A 26,304-nucleotide genomic window follows, 5' to 3' on the forward strand; every position below is an offset into this window, starting at 1 on the left:
CTTTTTTCTCGAAGTGCATAATAAAAATACTAATAATAATTTTCCTACTCTAAAATATTATTATATATAATATATAATAATAATATATATTATTTTTCTCCTGCCTGGCCCTAATACTCTTCCATAAAAGAGAGTAATAAACTCATACACGTAAGTTGGGGCGTGTGCGAGACGCTCATGGTGCGAGTCGCGCCGTTGAAGGTTGATTTATGGTTCCGCGTTACACCAACGCAAACCCTACGGCGTAGGGTACCGCGGCGACGCGCTGCCTACGCCGTAGGCTACGCCGTCGATTTGACGCAGTCCCATAAATCGGGCTTTACCCGCCCCGCTGCGGCCGCCCTGGGCAGCGTGAGTCAGCGCATCTCCACAGAGTGGGAGTGATCCTGACTCCACCCTGCCAGCCTTCCAGCCCTCCAGCCCTACACCGCTCCACGGCTCCAGGAAGAGCGTCGGTCCAGGCCTGAAGAGCCCCGGAACGAGCCCCGCAGCCCCGCAGCCCGACTCCCCGCCTCGCCCGGAGCCGCAACAGTTGGAGCGCCTTCATATCCGGGCCCGCGGCCGCCGAGCGGCCGCCTCTAACTCGGTAAGAGACGGCTGGGACTCGGGACAGCCGTGTCCCGCCGCCCAGGGACACTCCGGGAAGTTTGTTTCAGTGGAACAAGTTCGTGAGTTTGTTTTTCCTGCTGTTTCTGCGCCACTCTGAAGCCGCTCTGAAGCCTCCCGTCCCGGCCAAGTCCCCACCCATGTGTCCCCGGACAGCGCGGGTCGGGGCTCGCCCTGGCCGGGGGTTCTGCTGCTCTTCATGGGACCGCTGGTTGTTGACGGTCAGGACTCGAGTTGTAAAAGAAAATCAGGGGGGATGGTGGATTTTATCATATGGGGACAGATAATTTGTGCTGATTACAAATAATATAATATATTACAAATAATAGCAGTGACCAAAACACCTGCAGAAATACTGCAGGAATGACATAGCAGCAGTTAAATGCAGCCTTCTGTAAGCTTTAAATATCCACTGGGCTTACATCAAATACATCAAAACACAACAATAAAAAACACTTTTCTGAACTTATCAATATGACTTCACAGGATAAGTAAAATTGATCACTGCAAAAACTCAAAATCTTAACAAGAATATTTGTTATTTCTAGTTAAAATGTCTCATTTTAGTAAAAAAAATCTCATTACACTTAAAACAAGACAAAAAAACAACAATTTTCACCTGTTTCAAGTAGATTTTCACTTGAAATAAGTAGAAAAATCTGCCAGTGGAACAAGATTTTTTTGTTTGTAATGAGAAGATAAGATAAGATAGTCCTTCATTACTCCCTCAATGGGGAAACTCATGTGTTAGCAGCAGTACACTTAACACACACGCCTGCGGGGAAGGGGGTAAAAAGGTAAAAGATATATATAATTACAAGATATGGACAATATATACATTGCGGTGGAGATAAAAAGATAAAAAATATAAGATAAAAATATAGTGCAAAGGAAAGAAAAACAATGCAAAAAAGCAGGTAGAATGAGTGTGAGGTAGACAGGTATTGCATGGATATTGCACATATGATTATTGCACATCTAGTTATTGCACATGTTATTATTATTTATTGTCCGTTAGCTACTGAGAGCAGTCCTGGTTATGGAGTCTGATGGCAGCAGGGAGGAAGGACCTGCGAAGATAAATCTTGTCCCACTGGTAGATTTTCCTACTTATTTCAAGTGAAAATTTACTTGAAACTGGTGAAAATTGTCAAATAAGTTATTTTTCTGGTGTTATTTTTCTGGTGATGACTCTAAATGTTGAAATAGCAGTAAAACCACATTCATTGATGAAATGACATAAGGGATGGAAAGGAGGGATGACAGTTTTACAGGGGGATGATTTGGACTGTTTTTATTTCAGGGGGGATGCCATCCCCCTCATCCCCGCTCAACTCCAGTACTGACCTATCCGGTCAGTGTATCTTTTGGTCATTGGATTTTTCCATCATGAGTGGGAATCAAAAAACAAAAAACGATTGGTTTATTTGATTTTCCTTTTAAAACAAAAAACAAATATTGAATTTCACTGCATTTTTTCTTTTTCTGTGTTAATATGATTTAACAAAGATTCAAAATACGCTTTTATTTTCGTTTTCTATTTCATATAAGAAAAATGAAATCACTAGTCAACAGGAACGAAAAAACGAACCAAAAACAACCGTTTATTCATATTCGTGCACCGGAAGCTGGCATTTACAAAGCAAGCACGCGAATGAGCTGTTCTTTACCAACCAAGAGCGCAGTTGAGACAGTTATGCCGTCTTTCATTGATTAGAAAAAAAAAATCAGTGTTACAACTTTTCTTTTCACTACTATTAGGCTATGAACATGACATGTCCTTTTGACGAGGATCCAATTGATGCAGGTGGAGCATTAATCCACAGAGAATTTAATATAGTCTTACGTTGAGAGCTGATCATTAGACCACGCATAGGCCTAGATGTATTATCATATTTAGTAAAAATCTACTTTAAATTATGTCATTGATTACAATCACTTCTTGTGAGTAAATACTTTTGTTTGGACTTTTAAACGTCTGTAGGCTCTGCTCATATTATCTGCTCATATTCTCTCTCTCTCTCTCTCTCTCTCTCTCTCTCTCTCTCTCTCTCTCTCTCTCTCTCTCTCTCTCTCTCTCTCTCTCTCTCTCTCTCTCTCTCTCTCAGACTTCCTTAACTCAGACGTCGTTGTGCATTTATAAAATTATTCATAGCCTAATATAGCCTATTATATTATCTTATAAGCTATTAGGGCCTGTATATTTCGTTGTCTGTGTTGTTTTTATCTGAGCTTTTTTTTAAATTTGTTTTTGAAGTGCCTTGCAAACTTAGAAAAGTTCTATGACAATAGAGTTCATTATTTTCATTTTATCACCATCTTGTCATTTTGTGGGTAAAAAAGCCTAAGTTAATTTTATTTTACCTTTTGGTCTAATAGATGTATTATTATTGTTGTTGCTGTTGTTCTTTATTTTGTATGGATAGATATTTATCTCTGCGTTTTTCCTGTGTGTGTTTCTTGTTTCAAGTGGTAATTGATGCGTGCTGCGTGACCGTTTACTATTTAGGCCACTCAGTGTCAGACCTGAGCCAGAATTTATGAATGAAGATTGAATGACACAATGAGTGACGTGTTTTTCCACCTACATGAACTGTCTGACAGTTAACCTGATGAAGGTCACAGCCTACCCAAACATTGTAACAATTATAGCACGACCTTCGGCATAATGGACTGTCGGCATATTGTAGCCTATTCTAGTTTTTTTAAATTATTATTATTTTTCCGTGCTTTTCACGACCCTTCTCCCGGTAGAAACATGGAGGCTGCAGTGGAAATCATGAATGACCGTCTTGACATTGTTGTAGCTGCAAATGCATGTAGTTCAAATCCATCAGAAGAGTGAACTTTCACATGATATTGAGATGCTAACATGCAGCAGCCTGTGGTAAAGAACATTTTTCTATCTTTTAACAAGCTCTAGAACTGACGTCAGCCCATTATCCCCACAACAAATGACCACAGTCCCGTTGCTGCTTTGACCTGGTGTTTACTGTTGCTATGACAACTGTAGCTACATCTGGGGGCGTAATGTCAGTAAATACGAGTAAAATACATGCCTCGCGTATAGTGTGAATGCACCGCAGAAAACACAGGGGGGGGGGGGATAGTAGCCTAGAGTGGCTGGCTGGAGTGGGACGGGGTGGTACAGAACAACTTCCCCTGGAGAGAACTGTCACAGGAATGCCTGTCAAATATCCAGAACTAAGTTCACTCGGTTGTAAATGCCAGCTTCCGGTGCACGAATATGAATAAACGGTTGTTTTTGGTTCATTTTTTCGTTCCTGTTGACTAGTGATTTCATTTTTCTTATATGAAATAGAAAACGAAAATAAAAGCGTATTTTGAATCTTTGTTAAATCATATTAACACAAAAAATGAAAAAATGCAGTGTAATTCAATATTAGTTTTTTGTTTTAAAAGGAAAATCAAATAAACCAATCGTTTTTTGTCTTTTGATTCCCACTCATGATGGAAAAATCCAATGACCAAAAGATACACGGACCCGGATAACGATCCGTCTTCTGTTTTTTATTATGAAAACAAAAGATGGGAAACTGATTATTTTGGATTATTTCTCTATTTTTATTTTGTCATTTCAAAACAAAAAACGGATGGCTGCGAAGTACACCTTTCAATCAAGATGTATCAAAAAACAGGAGTGCTCACTCGCCCAAAAGTACAGAAACAAAATATAAATACAATTACACACTAAATCACAGGCACTAACGGCTGGGGGCCATAACAACACCATATTCTAATGTTCCGACCTTCACCTGTAGCTTTATTCTACATCCTGGCTGATGTGGACGTACAGTAGCATAGGAGGATATTTCAGTTGCTATATGGTTGTCTGTCTGTAAAGTCATGCAAGTTCAAAGCTATTAAAGCACTTTAAACTTTAAATCAAAGCATTTAGTGTTTTCATATAAAATAAATACATTTCTATCTAGTTTAGACGTTTTGGAGACGTCTGCGAAGCTGAAATCGGGGCGTCCCTTATTTGTATTTGTGAAAGGTGAAAGGCAACCGTATTCTGACCTGGAGCTCCAGCAGAGTTGGTGTTGTCAGTGATGATCTCTGAGGAGATACATCCATCCATCTGCACGGGAAACACGTTTGACCAGCTGGTAGGGATTCATTTAAAAGTGAAATGGAATGAAAACAGATCCACTTAGGTGCTCTGACGTGACTCCCACCTCAAAGACGAGGTTTGGGTGGAGTTTCCTCCGTCTGAGACTCGGATGTGTCACAGAGCTGCAGTGTTGTCACATCACTCACCAAGTTAGGTTATACATCACCTGTGTATGTATTTTGTTTCATTCTCTAACTCCTAAATGCAAAACACACATATATATATATATATATATATATATATATATATATACACACATATACACACATACACACGTGCGTGCGTGTATGAATTTTACATTCATGGATAAATATAGACATCTATACTAGCGTGCTAGCCATGAACTGTGATCAAGTACATGATACACAATGTATGATACCTAAAGAAATGATAAATGTAGGGAGATTACTCTCAAACAGATGTTTGCACATTGGTCTTTACGGAAAACTGCATATATATATATATATATATATATATATATATATAAACAGGTGGGTTTTGAGTTTTGAATGCTGTGATGGAGTCTGTCTGTTTTCTGTGTGGGGAGAGGGAGTTCCAGAGTCTGGGGGCCGAGCAGCTGAAGGCTCGGGCACCCATGTTGCACCCATGGGGCACCCATGGTGCTGAGGTTCGGGCACCCATGGTGCACCCATGGGGCACCCATGGTGCTGAGGCTCGGGCACCCATGTTGCACCCATGGGGCACCCATGGTGCTGAGGTTCGGGCACCCATGGTGCACCCATGGGGCACCCATGGTGCTGAGGTTCGGGCACCCATGGTGCACCCATGGGGCACCCATGGTGGTGAGACGTGAGGTGGGAGTGTTGAGAAGTCCAGCCGAGGTTGAGCGGAGGCTGAGGGAGGGAGTGTATTCATGTAGGTCAGAGGTCAGTGGGAGAAGGTTGTGGAGAGCTTTGTAGGTGAGGAGGAGGTGTTTGTAGATGATGCGGTCATGGACTGGTAGTGGACTGGGAGCCAGTGGAGTTGGATAACAAGGGGGTGATGTGGTCAGATGACTTGGTGCGGGTGATGATCTGGACGGCCCAGTTCTGAATCTGTCGTGAGTTTGGTAGGGAGGCCGGTGAGGAGGGAGTTGCAGTCATCAATACGGGATGTGACGAAAGAGAACCAGGATTTCAGTGCTGGACGGATATATAATTATTCTTTATATTTGTATACGTATGAGCAGTTAAAAATACCTGTATGTTTACTTGTAATGCCTACATACATCTCAAACACACAGCACACAAAGGTCACACACTAAAATTAAACAACTGAAAAGGGAAAGCTCCTCCCCTTCCCTCTGTCCTCTTTATGTTTATAAATACCTGCTGGTCCGAAGTTTGAATGTCTCCTTCTAGTCCAACACAACACGTTACACACTCATTCACACACCCAACAACACATCACCCAGTCACCAACCTGCACCTATCACTGTCTTGCATGTCTCACTCTTTCCTGGTCTATCACTGTCTTGCATGTCTCACTCTTTCCTGGTCTATCACTGTCTTGCATGTCTCACTCTTTCCTGGTCTTTCACTGTCTTGCATGTCTCACTCTTCCCTGGTCTTTCACGTCCCTCCGTCAGTGACCTCCGTCCTCTCAGGCAGATATTTTTATTCTTTTTTTCTAGGGATGGATTAAATATGGCTAAACTGTTGAGAGGGCTGGTGAAGGATACACACTCACACATAAAAAACTCTGTTCCAAGATTGCAATGCAAATATATGTAGATTTGAGGTTTTACCAAACAGGCAGCTTGGAGCCAAGTGTCTGACTTCTCCCTCTAACAAAGGCCGTATATTTCTTTCCTCTTTTTTTTTTATTGCATTTTTGGCACGACAAACATTAACAGTATAAATGCACTTATGAATTATAATGCATAGGTAAAGGACATTAAGATAGTCTATTTGTGTTATACAAAGATAGTCCTAAAACAAAAACGCACACAAAAAACAACAACACATCAACAGTAAGCCTTGACTAAGTTACATACAGACAGAGGTGGTAGAGGAAGCAAAAACTGTACTCAAGTAAAAGTACTGTTACTTCAGAATAATATGAATCAAGTAGAAGTAAAAAGTAGTCATCCAAATAATTACTTGAGTAAAAGTAAAAAAGTACTTGGTGAAAAAACTACTCAAGTACTGAGTAACTGTTGAGTAACGTCTGATTTATTTTTTTAACACAACCATCAAACAGACAAAAGTACAAAATAATCATCTTCAGGCAAATTAAATCAATAAAATAATAAAATAAATTAAAATTAATAAAAAATAAAATATAGTTTAAATTAAAATAAGCTTAAAGTAAGTAGCTTCAAGTACTTTAATAAATAATAAAATAAAATAATAACAGAATAAAAAAATAAATTAAGCACAAGTAGCACAAAATTTCAAGCCTTTGTACTTTTCTTTTTTAACCAGGCAGAACTAGAACAAACATGAACTCATAGAAACTCTGTGTGTGTTTGAGTCTGTGTAAATGTGAATGTAAACTAACATTTTTCCCAAAGAATCACTCAGTGATGTCATGAGATTGACGCGTACGTGGATAAAAGGGATAAAAGAAAAGTAACAGCTCAACGTAGCCTAATGTAGCGGAGTAAGAGGAACAGTTTCTTCTTCACAAATCTACTCAAGTAAAAGTAAAAAGTATAGTGATTCAAAACTACTCCTAAAAGTACAACATTTCCCAAAACTTACTCAAGTAAATGTAACGGAGTAAATGTAACTCGTTACTACCCAGCTCTGGGTATGATCGACCAGATAATACAGTGAATTCCTCATAACTAGACTATTTCCGCCTGAGAAAAATGTTGGAACCAGAAATTACCTGGATTGAAAAGAAAAAAAAATAGTCAACAAAATTCAAAAAGACACACAAGCTTTTCCAAAGTGGCTTGTGTTATTTGTGGTGGTTATTTTGTCTTGAGGGTTGCAGAGCTTTGACGTCAGTCCTACTGTAATCTGACTGCAGATCTCACAACACTGACTCATAACCACAAGATGACTTTGTGTCAACCCTCACTATTGTGTTGCATATACTGGCAGCTCTTGTGAAAACACACCTTAATCTCTCAGATCTCAGGGTCAGCCGGACCTGAAACAGAATCCTCTGGTCCTCAACAGGTCCAATCAGCACCACGTTTCATTTTACAACCTTGTTGTCGAACCAAAGTAAAGCCCAAGTGCACAACCGTGTGTGAACATACTAAATATACTACTACTACATACTAAATACAGCCCTTGATACGGAAGCATGTACTCTGTTTCACTGACGTTGCAGACATTAGTTTATTCCCACTGTCACATCAGCTGAGCCATACAGGACTGTCTCAGAAAATTAAAATATTGTGATAAAGTCCTTTATTTTCTGTAATGCAAAAATGTCATACATTCTGGATTCATTACAAATCAACTGAAATATTGCAAGCCTTTTATTATTTAAATATTGCTGATCATGGCTTACAACTTAAGAAAACTCAAATATCCTATCTCAAAAAATTAGAATATTCTGGGAATCTTTTTGAACATTATCTTTTTTTATTTTTTCAAAGAGAACAAAACAGACACAAAACACCAAACTAAACAGTTGCCAGTTCACAAAGAAAGAAAAGACAAAAAAGGAGATAACAAAAATGACCGTATAAATATATATACACATACATATATACACATTTAGCTGTATAAAAGATATAAAAGGCTGTCAGTCCAGACCATACCCAAAAAGACCAGGGATTAGCCAAGAGGCCGGGAGAGCTGTGCGTCCGTATAAGCAGGAGAGGCGGGAAAAATAAAGTTCAAGTTGGTCCGAGCACGATAATCACACACCAGGCACAGTGTTCATAGCAAGTGAAATCAAGTCCGAGGCAAAGGTTTATCCTTCCTGAAGTGTTCAATGAAGGGTCCCCAGACCTTGAGAAATGTAGGCTGGGAATCAGACAGAGTGTAACGAATTTCTTTGAGATAGATGCATGTGACCATGTCATTTAACCACCTATTGAAACATGGAGGAGAGAATTCCACTCCCGCAAGATGACTCGTTTTGCCACAACCAAACCAAACAGGAGGGCTGTTTGCAGTGCTTTGGGAAGTGTTAGAATAAATTCAGAACAGCCAAGTATCACAGAAAGACCGTCAGGGAGCACTTGCCTATTATATACGTCACTAAAGTACTTAAAAATATTATCCCAAAAAGTCCTGAGCTTAGGGCATGCCCAGAAAAGGTGGCCAAGCGTCCCGCTAGCAGACTTACATCTATCACAGGTGGGAGATACTGTGGGGAATATTCTATGCAATTTGGTTTTAGAGAAGTGAAGGCGATGAATGACTTTAAACTGGATGAGCTGAAGTCTGGCGTTGATAGAGCATTTCTGCACCCTGTCCAGTGCATCTGACCAAAGCTCATCTGAGATGTCTTCACCAATATCCTCAATCCAAGCTTCCTTAAAGTGGGAGGAGGGGGCTTCAGAGCGAAAAAGATCTACGAACTGGGAGATCAAATGTTTAGCGGTGGGAAGTCTTGTCATAAGTGCATAAAAATTGTGTTGATCGGGCATGGATTGAAATTGATGGAATGCCTGTCTGACAAAATCTCTGATCTGAAAGTATCGGAATAGATGGCTAGAGGGAAGATCAAATTTGGAATATTCTGGGAATCTTAACCTTAAACTGTAAACCATAATCAGCAATATCAAAAAATAAAAGGCTTGCAATATTTCAGTTGATTTGTAATGAATCCAGAATGTATGACATTTTTGTTTTTTTTAATTGCATTACAGAAAATAAAGAACTTTATCACAATATTCACATTTTCTGAGACAGTCCTGTACAGAGGTCTGCAGCTTCACATCCGTCAGTCCACCACCACCACCCTTTGATTAGTTTTATTTTTTGGGGGTTCTGCTGTAGGTTTTCTTAGTGGCCCAGTTGCTGTCAGACAGATGAAGGGTTGCAGCCTAAATGCCTTTTATGAAGCCGTCTGTCAGTCAGGGATTGGTTTTTCTATACGTGGACGTGACACTTGGTGTAGTGACTATCTTTACAAATATTTCTTCATTTTCATTTCCCTCTTGTTCATAACAGTCATACGTGAGCCAGAAGTCTGGTTCAGATGCCACTTTTATAGCTGTGCTCACGGCTTAGCCTTTGTGGCTGTAGGAGTTAATCCGGTGAGTTGTTTGTCTGCCCTGGTACTTCCAGATGTTTCGTCATACCCTCAAATGTAAAACCTGGTCATTTTCAGAGGCTCTACTTTAGTTTTGGCATGTAAGGAGTAGCCTGGGGAGTCTCCGTAGTTGTTCTGTGACTCTGGTTTTCCAGTGATTGTTTTGGTCCTGTTGCTTGGTGCTGGGTGTGACATCATGGCAGCTGGGTGGAGCCGGTCCTCCATTCCTTTACTGCGTGTGTTTTCCCCTGAGAGTCTCATTGGGAATGAAACTGTGCTGCTTTTTAGTCAGCTTTCAGAATGACTGAGGGAATAAAGCCGTCCCGAGATGAGCCTTACATAAACTTGTGCGGGTTTAGGGTTATCATTAGAAATTAACGTCATGTGCTTCAGAGCCTTTGGTGGTTTTCGTGAACCACATTTTCTCCTCAAAGCCTTGTGTTGACGCTAACCTAATACAACCACAAAAGGGAAGAGCTGCTGTGTCGGTTGTTAGTCGGCCAAGAGTGGGTTTTATCTGTGGCGTGTGGAGTTTTAGAGTGTACTCCACACGCCACAGCAGCTCGGCTGTCCTGCAGCCCCATGGGCCCGTTTCACTCATCCAAGGAAGAAATGAGGGTTTAGTGTAAAAGTACTTGCATGTGTGGTGATCTTTGACGTATTTGTGTGGTGTTACGTTTTTAAAAGCAAAAATTAAAACTTAAATTTAGAGTTTTTGACTAAATTTAGAAAATGCAATGTAAAGTCATCGTATCAGCTGCAGGTCCAGGTGGTTTCTGTAACAGCTGCAGGTCCAGGTGGTTTCTGTAACAGCTGCAGGTCCAGGTGGTCTCTGTAACAGCTGCAGGTCCAGGTGGTTTCTGTAACAGCTGCAGGTCCAGGTGGTTTCTGTAACAGCTGCAGGTCCAGGTGGTTTCTGTAACAGCTGCAGGTCCAGGTGGTCTCTGTAACAGCTGCAGGTCCAGGTGGTTTCTGTAACAGCTGCAGGTCCAGGTGGTTTCTGTAACAGCTGCAGGTCCAGGTGGTTTCTGTAACAGGTCCAGGTGGTTTCTGTAACAGCTGCAGGTCCAGGTGGTTTCTGTAACAGCTGCAGGTCCAGGTGGTTTCTGTAACAGCTGCAGGTGGTTTCTGTAACAGCTGCAGGTCCAGGTGGTTTGTGTAACAGCTGCAGGTCCAGGTGGTCTCTGTAACAGCTGCAGGTCCAGGTGGTTTCTGTAACAGGTCCAGGTGGTTTCTGTAACAGCTGCAGGTCCAGGTGGTTTCTGTAACAGCTGCAGGTCCAGGTGGTCTCTGTAACAGCTGCAGGTCCAGGTGGTTTCTGTAACAGCTGCAGGTCCAGGTGGTCTCTGTAACAGCTGCAGGTCCAGGTGGTTTCTGTGACAGCTGCAGGTCCAGGTGGTTTCTGTAACAGCTGCAGGTCCAGGTGGTTTGTGTAACAGCTGCAGGTCCAGGTGGTCTCTGTAACAGCTGCAGGTCCAGGTGGTTTCTGTATCAGCTGCAGGTCCTGGTGGTCTCTGTAACAGCTGCAGGTCCAGGTGGTTTTTGTAACAGTTGCAGGTCCAGGTGGTTTGTGTAACAGCTGCAGGTCCAGGTGGTTTCTGTAACAGCTGCAGGTCCAGGTGGTTTCTGTAACAGCTGCAGGTCCAGGTGGTTTCTGTAACAGCTGCAGGTCCAGGTGGTTTCTGTAACAGCTGCAGGTCCAGGTGGTTTCTGTAACAGTTGCAGGTCCAGGTGGTTTGTGTAACAGCTGCAGGTCCAGGTGGTTTCTGTAACAGCTGCAGGTCCAGGTGGTTTCTGTAACAGCTGCAGGTCCAGGTGGTTTCTGTAACAGATGCAGGTCCAGGTGGTTTCTGTAACAGATGCAGGTCCAGGTGGTTTCTGTAACAGATGCAGGTCCAGGTGGTTTGTGTAACAGCTGCAGGTCCAGGTGGTTTCTGTAACAGCTGCAGGTCCAGGTGGTTTCTGTAACAGCTGCAGGTCCAGGTGGATGATGATGATGATGATGATGATGATGATGATGATGATGATGATGATGATGATGATGATGATGATCGTAATGGTGATGATTCAGATGTTTTATTGTCATTATACGAGGTATACAACGACATTAAAAGCAGCACGGAGTGGTGTTTTCCTTAAAAAAAATTAAGTAAAAAGTAGAATAAGTATAAAATAGAATAGACTAAAAATGGTATACAAAAATGTGCAACAGTTGCAGCAGTGCAAAACATATACAGTAGCTTCAAGTAGTAGCAGTCCAACTGTGGGGAGGGGGGATGACGGGAATTGCTTCATGACGTTCTCCGTGCGTCGCTGGTTTGATGCAGATATCCTAAATGATTAATTACCATGTAAACAGGGATAACCCTGTTTGCTCACGCATGGAAACACATTATTCCCAATGTTTCAGTAACCAGAATAATGACCGTAACCCGAATTTTGACTGCATGTAAACATAGTCATTGATGCAGAGGGGGGGCAGCTCAGATCTGGGCCTCCTGAAGTCCAAGGTGATCTCTTTTGTCTCTGTGGGGTTTAGAATCAGGTTGTGAGCCTGACACCACACACACAGATTTGGGACTAACTCGTCTCCGCCTCCAATCAGCCCCACCACCGTGGTGTCGTCTGCAAACCTTTCTATGGTGTTGGTAGCGTGAAGAGGTTTGCTGGTTTGATGATGATGGTGATGATGATTATGATGATGATGATGATGATGTAGGATGTTCAGTACATAGTAATGCTAACTAAACAGCGTTACAAAGCCCTGCAGAAGTATTTGGGTCAATGACGTGACGCCTATATTTTCTGAAAACAGATTTTTTTTCAATTCAAAAAAGGTTTAAATGGATAAAAAAATACCATATATATGACCTATCTGTCCTTGAATTTTACAAAAAATACTAGTTATTTGGGATTTTGTTGTTGTTTTAAGCGTCAAAATGTCATGTGGTGCGACCATGACTTTTTTTGAAATCACTGTAAATGTTTTTAAATCAATCTTCTGCCCTATCTGGCATGATTTCCGAAGTGTCTTGTAGTGTAAGATTGCAACACATTTATATTTATTTCCATCATAATATACAATGTTTGACTGATGTCCATTTTATGAAATATCAAAAACAACCATTTCTGTATAATACTGAAAACTGTTAAGGAAATTAATTTATTTTAATATGAATCATGGTTGCACCACATGACCTTTTTTAAGGCTAGTGCCAATTCATCTTGACAAAAAACTGAAATCCCTTAATTTAAAATGTTTATATGAATTTATGTGTACACAACATTCTTAATGTTTGAACTACTGCAATAGATATTCTTTTTTTTATTATTTTAAAGTTGACCTGTTGAAAATCCTTATTGGTCATTGATCCATTTCCATGGTAGCAGCAGTGATGTGACCTCAGTTTCTTCTTCTGCTCCTCTCAGGTGTCATGTCCCACTCCAATTACCCTCCGGGGTATGAAGACGCCCACGCCCCCATGTACGCCCCCCAGGGTGGGGGCTACCCACCCCAGGGTGGGGGCTACCCTCCACCCCCCGCGTACGGCTTCCCCTCCTACGGCGGTCCTCAGCCGGGCCACCCCTCCGCCCCCTACCCCGCCGGTCCCAACGCCCCCCAGTACCAGGGCGGGTACCCCCCCGGCCCCGGGCCCTACCCCGGACAGCCCCGCGGGGCCGCCGGCCCCCCAGGAGCAGGCTACCCCAGCCCACCCCCCATGCCTCCGGTGATGCCCCCCACCATGCCAGCAGACATCTTCATCGGTAAGACGGGACACATCAGCTTTACTTAACACGTCCTGCTTGTGTTTTAACTAGTCCTGTCAGGCCATTCAAAAAAATAATCTAATTAATCGCATTTTAATCTCATATCTGCTAAAGGTCCTCAAATAAGAATTAGAATTCTAGGACATTACAAAATTGCAGTGACTAATCAATGTAATACACTAAAGCCGGGCAGACACTGTGCGATTGTCGGCTCGTTTTGAGCCGATTTTCTTTTTTGGATCGGGCCGGATTTCAACCCAATCGTTGGTCGTGCCTCGTGGAGTAAACGTGGGGTAATGACGAGAAATTAACACCTCACGACGAGAGATTATCACCTCACGACGAGAGAGTAACACCTCACGACGAGAGATTATCACCTCACGACTAGATAGTAACACCTCACGACGAGAGAGTAACACCTCACGACGAGAGAGTAACACCTCACGACTAGATAGTAACACCTCACGACGAGAGAGTAACGCCTCACGACGAGAGATTATCGCCTCACGACGAGAGATTATCACCTCACGACTAGATAGTAACACCTCACGACGAGAGAGTAACACCTCACGACGAGAGATTATCGCCTCACGACGAGAGAGTAACACCTCACGACTAGATAGTAACACCTCACGACGAGAGAGTAACACCTCACGACGAGAGATTATCGCCTCACGACGAGAGATTATCACCTCACGACTAGATAGTAACACCTCACGACGAGAGAGTAACACCTCACGACGAGAGAGTAACACCTCACGACGAGAGAGTAACACCTCACGACGAGAGAGTAACACCTCACGACGAGAGATTATCGCCTCACGACGAGAGATTATCACCTCACGACTAGATAGTAACACCTCACGACGAGAGATTATCACCTCACGACGAGAGATTATCGCCTCACGACGAGAGATTATCGCCTCACGACGAGAGAGTAACACCTCACGACTAGATAGTAACACCTCACGACGAGAGAGTAACACCTCACGACGAGAGAGTAACACCTCACGACGAGAGATTATCACCTCACGACTAGATAGTAACACCTCACGACGAGAGAGTAACACCTCACGACGAGAGATTATCGCCTCACGACGAGAGAGTAACACCTCACGACTAGATAGTAACACCTCACGACGAGAGAGTAACACCTCACGACGAGAGATTATCGCCTCACGACGAGAGATTATCACCTCACGACTAGATAGTAACACCTCACGACGAGAGATTATCACCTCACGACGAGAGATTAACACCTCACGACGAGAGAGTAACACCTCACGACGAGAGAGTAACACCTCACGACGAGAGAGTAACACCTCACGACGAGAGAGTAACACCTCACGACGAGAGAGTAACACCTCACGACGAGAGATTAACACCTCACGACGAGAGAGTAACGCCTCACGACGAGAGAGTAACGCCTCACGACGAGCTCCTGATCACGAATCGTGTGCTCGCAAGAAAATCAAATCCTGGTTGCTCCTTGTGAAGGAATCACAGTTGAAGCAGCTACGACCCGATTGGATTCATCCTTTCACAGAGAGCATGTGCAATCTCTGATGTCACGTCAAAAACTACTATTTGTAGTTTAAAGTGTTGCAAATTCACATTAAAAATCATGTTTTAATAGCAGGAAAAAAACGACATTGGCTGGGCAGACGCATTTCCCACGTCTGCCCAGCCAATTCCTTGTCCAATCACGTTTATCGCCACACAGAATGGCACAAATTGCTGAAGGCTGATTTATGGTTCCGCGTTACACCAACGCAGAGCCTACGGCGCAGGCTACGCGGCGACGCGCACCGTTGGTGTAACGCAGAACCATGAATCAGCCTTCAGTGTGTGTGCTGTTCTGAACTCTTCTCTGTTTCATTTTGCTGGGTTCCTCCGCCGAGACTTTTGCGGTATGCGTTCATTGTTGTGTCTTAAAATGATGCGCAGTGCCCACCCAATCAGAAATGGTACAGATATTTTGGGATTTTTTTTATTTATAAAAAAATAAAATTATAAAAAAATAAAGGATCCCCATAACCTTTGATCGGGTGGGCAGGACGCACGTTTGGGTGGACACAGCCCACCCCTGCCCCAAAACCGGCCTCAAGTTCCAGTACACAGAGGTCCGACGGGAGGATTATGATCGTATAGTGTGAGCAGACGGAGCATCAGAGCATCGGCTCGTACAGTGTGAGACCATAAATCGTGGGCTGTGAACTTTTGAACTCAGTGATCTAGTCGTGCAGTTTGAGATGGGGCTGAATCAAACGATTTAAAATATCGCACAGTGTCTGCCCAGCTTTAGAGAGAAGATTTGAAATCCACATTTTTATTGGTGAAGTGCGTTTCATAAATGAAATTCAAAAGAAAAAGCTCAAGCACATCAGGAAACCAATTAGGCAAGGTGCATTATTGAAAAATGCAATGCAAATACAGTTAGATAAATAAAATAAATAGGCACTTAAGCAGACTCTCAATTCAAAATTAAAACTAAAGCTGACTCAATACAGCAATTCAAGCACTAGTAGCTGTAACGTTTACAGTGGAACTTATCCGGACATGTTTAGTGTTTAAATGATAATTCAGGCTGGAGCAGCTCCGCTGATAGGAACATTCTTTATTACTAAATGTACAAATCACCGTGTTCTTGTTGATGGTCCCGTCTTCTTTCTTTTTATACATAAACTTATATTATTATAATACTTATACTTATATATTATAAATACTCACACATTTTGCCACTCATAATTAATTGAGTTCATTTTCATAATGCCTTAATTAGCAGTGTAATTAATGAATCTAATTAACGCGCTAAACTGACAGCCCTAGTTTTAACTGCTGCAAATGTTGGTTTCATTAACTTATCAGCAAGAAAGTGAATGTGTTTGCTTCTCAAGATACATCTTTTTTCAATCTTCCTAACTTTGGTGAGCTGCTGATTTATTTTCACTTGTGGTGTTTTGGTTCAACAGATCACGACGGCGATGACTTTGCTGCAGGCGGCAGTGAATGGGACAGCCTGAAAATCCGGCACGCCTTCATCAGGAAGGTAGAGAACAAACCTTTACTGAGAACAAACCTTTACAGAGAACAAACCTTTACTGAGATCAAACCTTTACAGAGAACAAACCTTTACTGAGAACAAACCTTTACTGAGAACAAACCTTTACTGAGAACAAACCTTTACTGAGAACAAACCTTTACTGAGAACAAACCTTTACTGAGAACAAACCTTTACTGAGAACAAACCTTTACTGAGAACAAACCTTTACTGAGAACAAACCTTTACTGAGAACAAACCTTTACTGAGAACAAACCTTTACTGAGAACAAACCTTTACAGAGAACAAACCTTTACTGAGAACAAACCTTTACAGAGAACAAACCTTTACTGAGAACAAACCTTTACTGAGAACAAACCTTTACTGAGAACAAACCTTTACTGAGCCTTCTTTCCGCTCACGTGTGATCATGAAGCTGAAATGAAAGCCCAAGGGCCTTGTTGTTTAGAACAATACACACAGTGTCAGATGTAGCACCACCGTAGCTTCTCTGAGATCCTTGCTGATGTCTTTCCTCCGTGGCCTTGCGTCAGCCCTCACCTGACCTGCTTGTCTTCCAGGTGTACATGATCCTGGCGTCCCAGCTGGCCCTGACCACCGCCATCGTGTCTGTCTTCATCTTCGTGTGAGTAGGGACTCTGCTCTCTGGGTGACGGCTGAGGTCCCAGGGTTATTTATATTTTCAGATATACCATATTAGTTATAACTGGGGTTTGATTTTTTTTTTTCATTATGCACATTATGCACAAAAAAGTCGAAATGTCGAGAAAAAAGTCAAAATGTTGAGAAAAAAGTCGAAATGTAGAGAAAAAAAGTCGAAATGTAGAGAAAAAGGTCGAAATGTTGAGAAAAAAGTCGAAATTTTGAGAAAAAAGTCAGAATGTCGAGATTAATGTTGAAGTACAATCTCGAGAAAAAGGTCGAAATGTCAAGAAAAAAGTCAAAATTTTGAGAAAAAAGTCGAAATGTCGAGATTAAAAATGAAAGGAAAAAGGAAGAAAAAAAAAGAAATAAAGACAAGAAAAAAAGAAGAAAAAAAGGAAAAAAAAGGTCAAAGGTCAAGCTCTAGTCCAGGGGTCGGCAAGTAAGTTTGGCCTCGGGCCAAATTTTTTCGGAGCAACTGAATGGTGGGCCAGAACATCACATCAATCAGGCGAGGCATGTTTTTTTTTCTACTAAACAAAACTTTTTTCCCCTTATCTATAGGCTACTAGTATTATTATACTATTATATCTTGTACAAAAAAGTAATTTAAGAAAGTCATTAGTTTAAATAAAGTAACTTGAATTTGCTACAGACTGTTATTATTTACTGCTTTAGCGCTACTCTGTGGCTCCGTTATGAAACCGCTTATAAGTAACTTGGTGATAATATTATTTTCTGTCAAGCTACTAACAAATGCAGTCCTTCTTTAAAATACACAGAACGACATTAAACACATGAAAAACCCATGACGCACCTATGAACAGTAGCACAGGGGACAGTCAGTACACGTGTGCACACGGAGCAGCAGTCTCTCTGCATGTAAACGTACGTCTCCTGAAGCCAGTGAGAGGATATGCAAATGAGGCGGATTTTCCGACGTATTTTTAGACATATAATGGACGTTTTACCATTTAAAAGACCAACAGCAAAACTCAAGGTAAGTTATCAGTTGTATTTTTCACAGTTTAAACCACAACAAATCACTTGACACATACGTCTTACCATTTCAACAGCTTCAGGAGTTCTGGCGGGAGTCTGTGCCTGCGTCACTCCTGAATATTTGTGTGCACCTCTAATTAAGGCCCCCCTATGCTACAGGTGACAGGGAACTATACAGAATTGTGTGCGTCCGGAATCATGAAGATTCTACTTTTATTTTATCTTTTCTAAATAAAGGCTTTGAATTCTCTATGAAATTGTCGTTTTTGTGATAGTAAATAATTAAAAAAAAAAAAAAAATATATATATATATTTTTTTTTAATCAGATTTTCAATGTCATCTGGCGGGCCAGATATTATTGGAGAGGGGCCAATTTTGGCCCGTGGGCCGCCAGTTGCCGACCACTGCTCTAGAGCCATGGGTTGCTGACCCCCGAGATATACAGTCAGAGATTAAACAAAGTCCTACCGGTCACGTGAAGGTAACTTTGCAGGAAAAGTGTCAGGGGTTAGCTACTTGATGATCAGTGCAGGGTCAGCTTGTCGGCAGCTAAAGCCAGCAGAGTTGCAGTTGCAGATTCGGGCTACAAACAAACAGGCCACAGTGGATGATACTAGTGTAAGGAGCTCGGCCTCTGCTGGAGCTCGGGCTGACCCTGCATTCACACTGGAAGCACCACAGGCGTCATGGGCGTCCGGCTGCCATTCGTTTTATATGAAAGCGCTGCACGAGGCGTCAGAGGCGTTGGAGGGGTTGGAGGGGTTGGAGGCATTGGAAGCGTCCAGAGCGTCAATTTGAAGTTGAAAAATCTCAACTTTATGCAAATGAGCAGCAGCGACGCTGAGGCGGCGTCCAATCACAGACCGGAGAACAAACGGCTGCAGACGAGAGATTAAATAGTCGCTCAGCTGTGGCTTGTTATAAAACTAATGATTTCAACTGAAAACACATTAAAGCATGAATAACTGATTTAATATTTATGTTTTTTGGTAAGTGACCGTGGTATATGCGTGATAATGCATTATCCCTTACTTATCATTCATACTCCAGCAGAAGAAGGAATGATATATCCCCTTCTGTAGAACCGCAGTTTCTAAATGTTCATTTATGTATCAAGGTTTTGTGCTGGGGAACAGTTTAAAACATCTAAGTGAAACATGCTCAACATTATCTGCTTCAAAAGAAAGCTGAAAAAAGTTTATAGATTTTTAATATATCTGTGTTTTTCATTCACCATTATTCAAATATATTTCTAAGCTATTTAATTGTATTGTATAACTGAGTTATCAGTTATACTGTATAGAAGTATTGTGCTTATATGGTTGTGTGAATGATTGGGGGAGTCTCTTATAAGCCCTTCTGGTTTTTATGACCTCTCCCGCACATCTTTTCTTAACTTTTTTTCCTCTGTGTAATGTTCCTTTTTACAAGTGCAAACAATAAAAGAAACAGATTTATTCCCGTCCGTTTCTCTGATCCTACAGAGAGCCAGTCCGGTACTTTGTCCAGAGGAACCAGGCCGTCTACTGGGCGTCATAGTGAGTCCTCGTCCCTTTGACTTCACGAGCTTTAAAAGCAGAATGAATGAATCCAGCTGGCTGATGTGTGTTTCCCCCGTAGTGCTGTGTACCTGATCACCCACCTGGTGCTGGTGTGCTGCACGGGCCCCCGGTGAGCCCCGCCTGCTCAGAAATAATACACTCACAAGCTTCATATCACCATGTATGTTTATAAAAGTGAAGCGGCCTGACTTCCATGCGGTTTTTGTCCCTGCAGGAGGAAGTTTCCGTGGAACATCATTCTGCTGTTCATCTTCGTAAGTCGACCTCAGACATTAATCCAGCTTCCTGGACTGGGATCGGGTTTACTGTGATGACTTGGACACACTCGGGTTTCCTCCGTGCACACGTACAGGGGCCGGCAGCGCCACAGATCTACACACTTTTCAATTCACTTTTATTTATATAGTGTCTATTACAACAGAAGTTGTTTCTAGGATCTTTCCAGACACCAGAACATGAACCCCGAGCAATTATCACATAAACTTAACATAAAAAGAGAGGAGACCGCACACTTTTGCTCCCCAGTGCAGATTTATTTAGCACATCACAAGTGACGTTTCAAGTGACGTCTGAAGCCGCCCTGGTGGCTCCCTGGAGATTTTTCCGAAGTGTTTAACCTTTTTTTTTTTTCAATTTTTTCTTCTTTTTTCTTTTCCTTTTTTTCTTCTTTTTTTTCTTTTTCTTCTTTTTTTCCTTTTTTTTCTTCTTTTTTTTTTCCTTTTTCCTTTCCTTTTTAATCTTGACATTTCGACTTTTTCTCAAAATTTTGACTTTTTTCTTGACATTTCAACTTTTTTCTCAAGATTGTATTTCAACATTTATCTCGACATTTTGACTTTTTTCTCGACATTTCGACTTTTTTCTCAACATTTCGACTTTTTTCACTCAATATTTCGACTTTTTTCACTCGACATTTCGACTTTTTTCTCGACATTTTGACTTTTTTCTCAAAGTGCATAATGAAAAAAAAAATCTCCCCCCAGTTATAACTAATATAGATACATGCAGCATGTGTTGCCTTCATTCTAAGGCTTATACAAGACTTTTAATTTTTTGCGGCTCCAGACATATTTGTTTTTTGTGTTTTTGGTCCAATATGGATCTAAAACATTTTGGGTTGCCGACCCCTGATCTAACTGATATATAAACAGATGTACAGCAGACACTGAGGTGTCAGCGGGGGGGCTGATTTGTCAAAGCTGCACTTTCTAACTCATGTACTTGTAATATCAGTATTAACAGGAGCTTTTCTTCCTTCCAGACTCTGGCCTTTTCCTACATGACTGGATCCATCTCCAGGTAAAAGCACTGACGTTAATACAACCACGTCCCTCCACTCCTGCTCGTGTGAATGACTCTGTGTCTCTGTGTTTAGTTTCTACGACACCAAGGCGGTGTTCCTGGCTCTGGTGATCACGGCCGTCGTGTGCATCGTGGTGACCGTCTTCTGCTTCCAGACCAAGGTACGTGTGCGTCTGCCGTCTCCAGCCCGCGCTAGATATCCTATGGTTTCTTTTTTCCAGACAAAGCTCCGATTTCTTACCTTCAGTCTAACAGTTTGGGCGGTTCTCCCGCCTTCCTCAGAGTGTCACGTGGCTGCCAGGTTTGACAGGTCGGCCACGCCCCCCGCTGGGCGGCCACGCCATAGACATATAAACGTAGACGCCGGATCGAGTGGTTTTGGTTTTGATACGTCAACGTCGCCGCCATATTGGATGTTCAAGACTGCGCTGGAAACTAATACAAGTAAATGGACTTATTTAAAGCGCCTTTCTACAAAGAAATGTACGTTTTACGTCTCATTTATTCATTCACACACGTACTAATGTACTTGGAAACAGTTAGGCACCAAATATAATATATTTAATTTTCTCAGATGGCAAAAATAAGAACTTTATTGATCCCACATAGGAGTAATTCATGTTATATCAGCTATAGAGAACAAGGTAGTGCCGGAAAACAATATATATCCCCCCTCACAAAAATAAGAAAATAGAGACAAATAGAAAAATAGATCAACAAAACAAATTTCAAATTTTTCAAATAACAAAATAACATATTTGAACCATTTTTCAGACAATAAAATAACATTTGAACCATTTTTCAAACAATAAAATAACTGAAAAAATCTAAAAATGGTTCAAATATGTTATTTTGTTACTTGAAAATTTAAAAATATGTTTTGTTGATGAGAAAATATGTTTCTCTATTTTTCTTATTTTTGTGAGGGGGATATATATTGTTTTTCGGCACTACCTTGTTCTCTATAGCTGATATAACATGAATTACTCCTATGTGGGATCAATAAAGTTCTTATTTTTGCCGTCTGAGAAAATTAAATATATTATATTTGGTGCCTAACTGTTTCCCAAGTATATTAGTGCGTGTGTGAATGAATAAATGAGACGTAAAACATACATTTCTTTGTAGAAGCCTTATGAAAATAAGTCCATTTACTTGTATTAGTTTCCAGAGCAGTCTTGAACATCCAATATGGCGGCAACGTTGACGTACGGCTCAGCGCTCGATGGGGCGTCTACGTACATATGTCTATGGGCCACGCCCCCCGCTGGTGGCCACGCCCCCTGCTGGTCGGCCACGCCCCCCGCTGGTGGCCACGCCCCCCGCTGTCCTCCCTCCAACATGCTGGTCCATGTGTGAGAGCATGTAGCTCCCTCGTCCCTGTTCATCGTTGGTTGTCCTTGTTTCCTTATCTCTATGGCCTCCATGATCCAGTGCTGGTGGTTTTTGTCCTCAGTGCGGATGACTCTGGCTTTGTCCCAGTTCATGATCTGGTTTTCCCTTTTACAGTGGTCTGTTATGGCTGACTTGTGGGTCTAATGCCTTCTCTTTTATTGCTCTTGTTTGAATCTTTCCCGTCTCCTTCTCGCATTCCTTTTGATGTTCTTTTCTCCTCGTGTTGAAACTTCCTCCCGTTTCTCCGATGTGAGTTTTATGACATGATTGGCAGGGGATTTTGTATATGACGTTGCATTTTTTGTTGTGATCTATTTTGTCCTTTGGGTGCACTAACAACTGTCTGAGTTTTGTGTGTGGTTTGACCGGTGTGTTGACATACGGTAGAGTCACGGTTCCTCTGTCCTCGGTCTTGTTGGTGGGTTTGTTCTTCTTTTTTGGTTCTGTTTCTCTCCTCCTCCCTGAACCTGTGGTTGTGCCGTGCAGGTGGACCTGACCAAGTGCCAGGGCCTGTTCTGCATCCTGGGCATCGTGGTGTTTGTGACGGGCATCATCACGGCCATCGTGCTGTCCTTCAAATACGTGAGTGGGGCTGATTTCAGCGGGAAGTACCGGTACCTGAAGCTCTCCCGTCTGCTAACACGTGTTTGTGCTGCAGGTTCTGTGGCTGCACATGCTCTACGCCGCCATCGGAGCCGTCGTCTTCACACTGGTGGGTGTTTCACATCCTCTATTACTGCCAATAATACTGATTATTGATCATTCTATTACTGCCAATAATACTGATTATTGATCATTCTATTACTGCCAATAATACTGATTATTGATCATTCACACACCCACTATAATTCAATTCAATTTTATTTGTATAGCGTCTAATACAACAGATGTTGTCTCTAGACGCTTTCCAGAGATCCAGAACATGAACATAAACATAAACATAAACCCCCGAGCAATTATTACATAAACAATGGCAGGTAAAAACTCCCATAGTGGGAGAAAAACCTTAAGCCAAACAGTAGCAAGAAAAACTCCCCTTTAGGAGGGAAGGAACCTTGAGCAATAAACGTATTTCATGTTCTTTCATGTTCTAGATGTAAGAACTTTTTGTTGTAGTTAGATTGTAATCCACAGTGATTAAGACCATGGAAACTACAACAGATTAACAAACTTGCAGAAAAATCTTTCAATGAATATATATCAAAGTCAGCAACGTCCCCTACTGGCCACACAGAGAAGCAACAGGTCAAAGGTCAGAGAGCTGCACAGTTGCAGCAGAGTTGTTTCATCATCCTACTGTCAGCCTGGCAGGTTTTTACCATCTATGGTTTTTAATCTGAAATGGAGCAAATTCAGCTACAAGAGCGGCCTGGGGTTGATTTACACTTAATATTTAAAGTGATATAGTACTAAGTGTGATACTGAGTGTCATCTACAGTGTAGGCTACTAAAAGAAACTAAATAATCAAATAGATCATTTATAAACCATTTACTGTAAACACATGTTCTACTTTATTTTTGGTTTTAAATAAACTGCAACAACAATTTAGTGCAACAACAAAGTACTACAAAAACTAGAACTATAATTAAAATCACTCAATTTAGATAAACATTACCTTGTCAATATGTTCTCCATATAAGAATACATTTAAATGTACAAAAACAGACATTACTAAATAGAATAAACATATAAAATCAATCAAACAGCCGAGAGGCAGCAGTATCTACTCTAGTCTGTTAACATAATACTGTTTATGTAATAATAATATTGTGTTTTTGTACAATAACATACCTTTGATAATATACAGGACTGTCTCAGAAAATTAGAATATTGTGATAAAGTCCTTTATTTTCTGTAATGCAATTAAAAAAACAAAAATGTCATACATTCTGGATTAATTACAAATCAACTGAAATATTACAAGCCTTTTATTATTTTAATATTGCTGATCATGGCTTACAGTTTAAGAAAACTCAAATATCCTATCTCAAAATATTAGAATATTCTGGGAATCTTAATCTTAAACTGTAAACCATAATCAGCAATATTAAAATAATAAAAGGCTTTCAATATTTCAGTTGATTTGTAATAAATCCAGAATGTATGACATTTTTGTTTTTTTAATTGCATTACAGAAAATAAAGAACTTTATCACAATATTCAAATTTTCTGACAGACCTGCATGAATCATCACTCACACATAAAAAAATATTTATTTTTTTAACTCTTGGGCGCCCCCTAGTGGTCACGGCGCCCTAAGCAGCTGCTAAGTTCACTTATGCCCTGGGCACCTTAAGTGCACCTTAAATCCTCTTGATCCTCGTTTCCTCACTCCTTGTTTCCTGTGCCTGCAGTTCCTGGCGTATCACACCCAGCTGCTGATCGGGAACAGAAAGCACTCCATCAGCCCGGAGGAGTACGTGTTCGCAGCGCTCTCCATCTACCTCGACATCGTCCAGATCTTCCTCTTCCTGCTGCAGATCATCGGCCGCTCGTCCAAGTGACACGACCAAGCCTTTCCTCTCCTCCTTTTTGTAGAAAATAATCAGCTGTTTGCGAGGGTTAGTGTTCACGGGCTGAGCTCCAGACTCGGTACAGTTTTTCTAAAGGTTCCTATTTGCCCGTTTCTACTTTAAGCAGCTTGCACTTGCTTAACTATTTTTACCACGATATAAACATTAATATATTCTACCAGCCGCTGTGGTGTTATTACAGTAGTCCCTCTGTGCTCCCGCACACTGGGCCCGTTGTCCGAGCTTCCTATCGTATATAAGACGAGTAGAGCCGTCGGAACGACTGCAGATCTGAGACTATTCCTTCAGAATCACACGTTTCTGAGCTTTTTTAAAGCGCCGTTGCCTCTTCTGGGGGGGGTTCATGTCAATAAACTAATTTAATCAACCCCCCAGCCGGCCTCCACCTCCACCCACAGCTACGTAGGTCAAACATCTGCAGCACATGTGGCCGGTGGAGGGAAGGCTTCCAGCACACATACAAATACACAACAAGAATGTATTTTGTTCAAGTCAAATAAAGGGTTTTTATTGCAAAGTGTTGGTGTGAGCATGCTTTTCACTTAAAACTGTGAAACTGACATTGGTGAGGCCCAGTACTCGAGTTGTAAAAAAAAATCAGGGGGGATGGTGGATTTTCTCATATGGGGACAGATAATTAGTGCTGATTACAAATAATATAATATATTACAAATAATAGCAGTGACCAAAACAGCTGCAGAAATACTGCAGGAATGACATAGCAGCAGTTAAATGCAGCCTTCTGTAAGCTTTAAATATCCACTGGGCTTACATCAAATACATCAAAACACAACAATAAAAAACACTTTTCTGAACTTATCAATATGACTCTGTCCTTCACAGGATAAGTAAAATGGATCACTGCAAAAACTCAATGTTAACAAGAATATTTGTCTTATTTCTAGTTAAAATGTCTCATTTTAGTAAAAAAATCTCATTACACTTAAAACAAGAATCATCACTGGAAAAAACAACAATTTTCATCTGTTTCAAGTAGATTTTCACTTGAAATAAGTAGAAAAATTTGCCAGTGGAACAAGATTTTTTTGCTTGTAATGAGAAGATAAATCTTGTCCCGCTGGCAGATTTTTCTACTTATTTCAAGTGAAAATTTACTTGAAACAGG

The 26,304-nt window shown here is 41.4% G+C and overlaps 1 protein-coding gene across 1 annotated transcript; it reads left to right on the top strand.

Annotated features, from left to right (window-relative positions):
• The first annotated feature begins 352 nt into the window (after positions 1-352).
• tmbim1a (transmembrane BAX inhibitor motif containing 1a) lies at positions 353-25,178 on the top strand. Its single transcript, XM_061733016.1, has 12 exons — positions 353-586; positions 13,340-13,675; positions 16,651-16,727; positions 17,300-17,364; positions 19,869-19,922; positions 20,005-20,055; positions 20,161-20,200; positions 21,208-21,245; positions 21,322-21,409; positions 23,130-23,225; positions 23,302-23,355; positions 24,999-25,178. The coding sequence occupies exons 2-12, from the start codon at positions 13,345-13,347 to the stop codon at positions 25,146-25,148; spliced, it is 1,044 nt and encodes a 347-aa protein (XP_061589000.1). The 5' UTR covers positions 353-586; positions 13,340-13,344; the 3' UTR covers positions 25,149-25,178.
• Positions 25,179-26,304: the final 1,126 nt, after the last annotated feature.

This window comes from Cololabis saira, chromosome 10 (genome assembly GCF_033807715.1).
Source record: "Cololabis saira isolate AMF1-May2022 chromosome 10, fColSai1.1, whole genome shotgun sequence".
Taxonomy (NCBI): Eukaryota; Metazoa; Chordata; class Actinopteri; order Beloniformes; family Belonidae; genus Cololabis; species Cololabis saira.

Excerpts from the sequence above, each read along its gene's own strand:
- tmbim1a (XM_061733016.1), top strand. The coding sequence starts at position 13,345 with ATGTCCCACTCCAATTACCCTCCGGGGTATGAAGACGCCCACGCCCCC. Across the intron at positions 20,056-20,160 it reads GTGTGCTGCACGGGCCCCCG|GAGGAAGTTTCCGTGGAACA; the intron begins GTGAGCCCCGCC and ends TTGTCCCTGCAG. Across the intron at positions 20,201-21,207 it reads TCATTCTGCTGTTCATCTTC|ACTCTGGCCTTTTCCTACAT; the intron begins GTAAGTCGACCT and ends TCTTCCTTCCAG.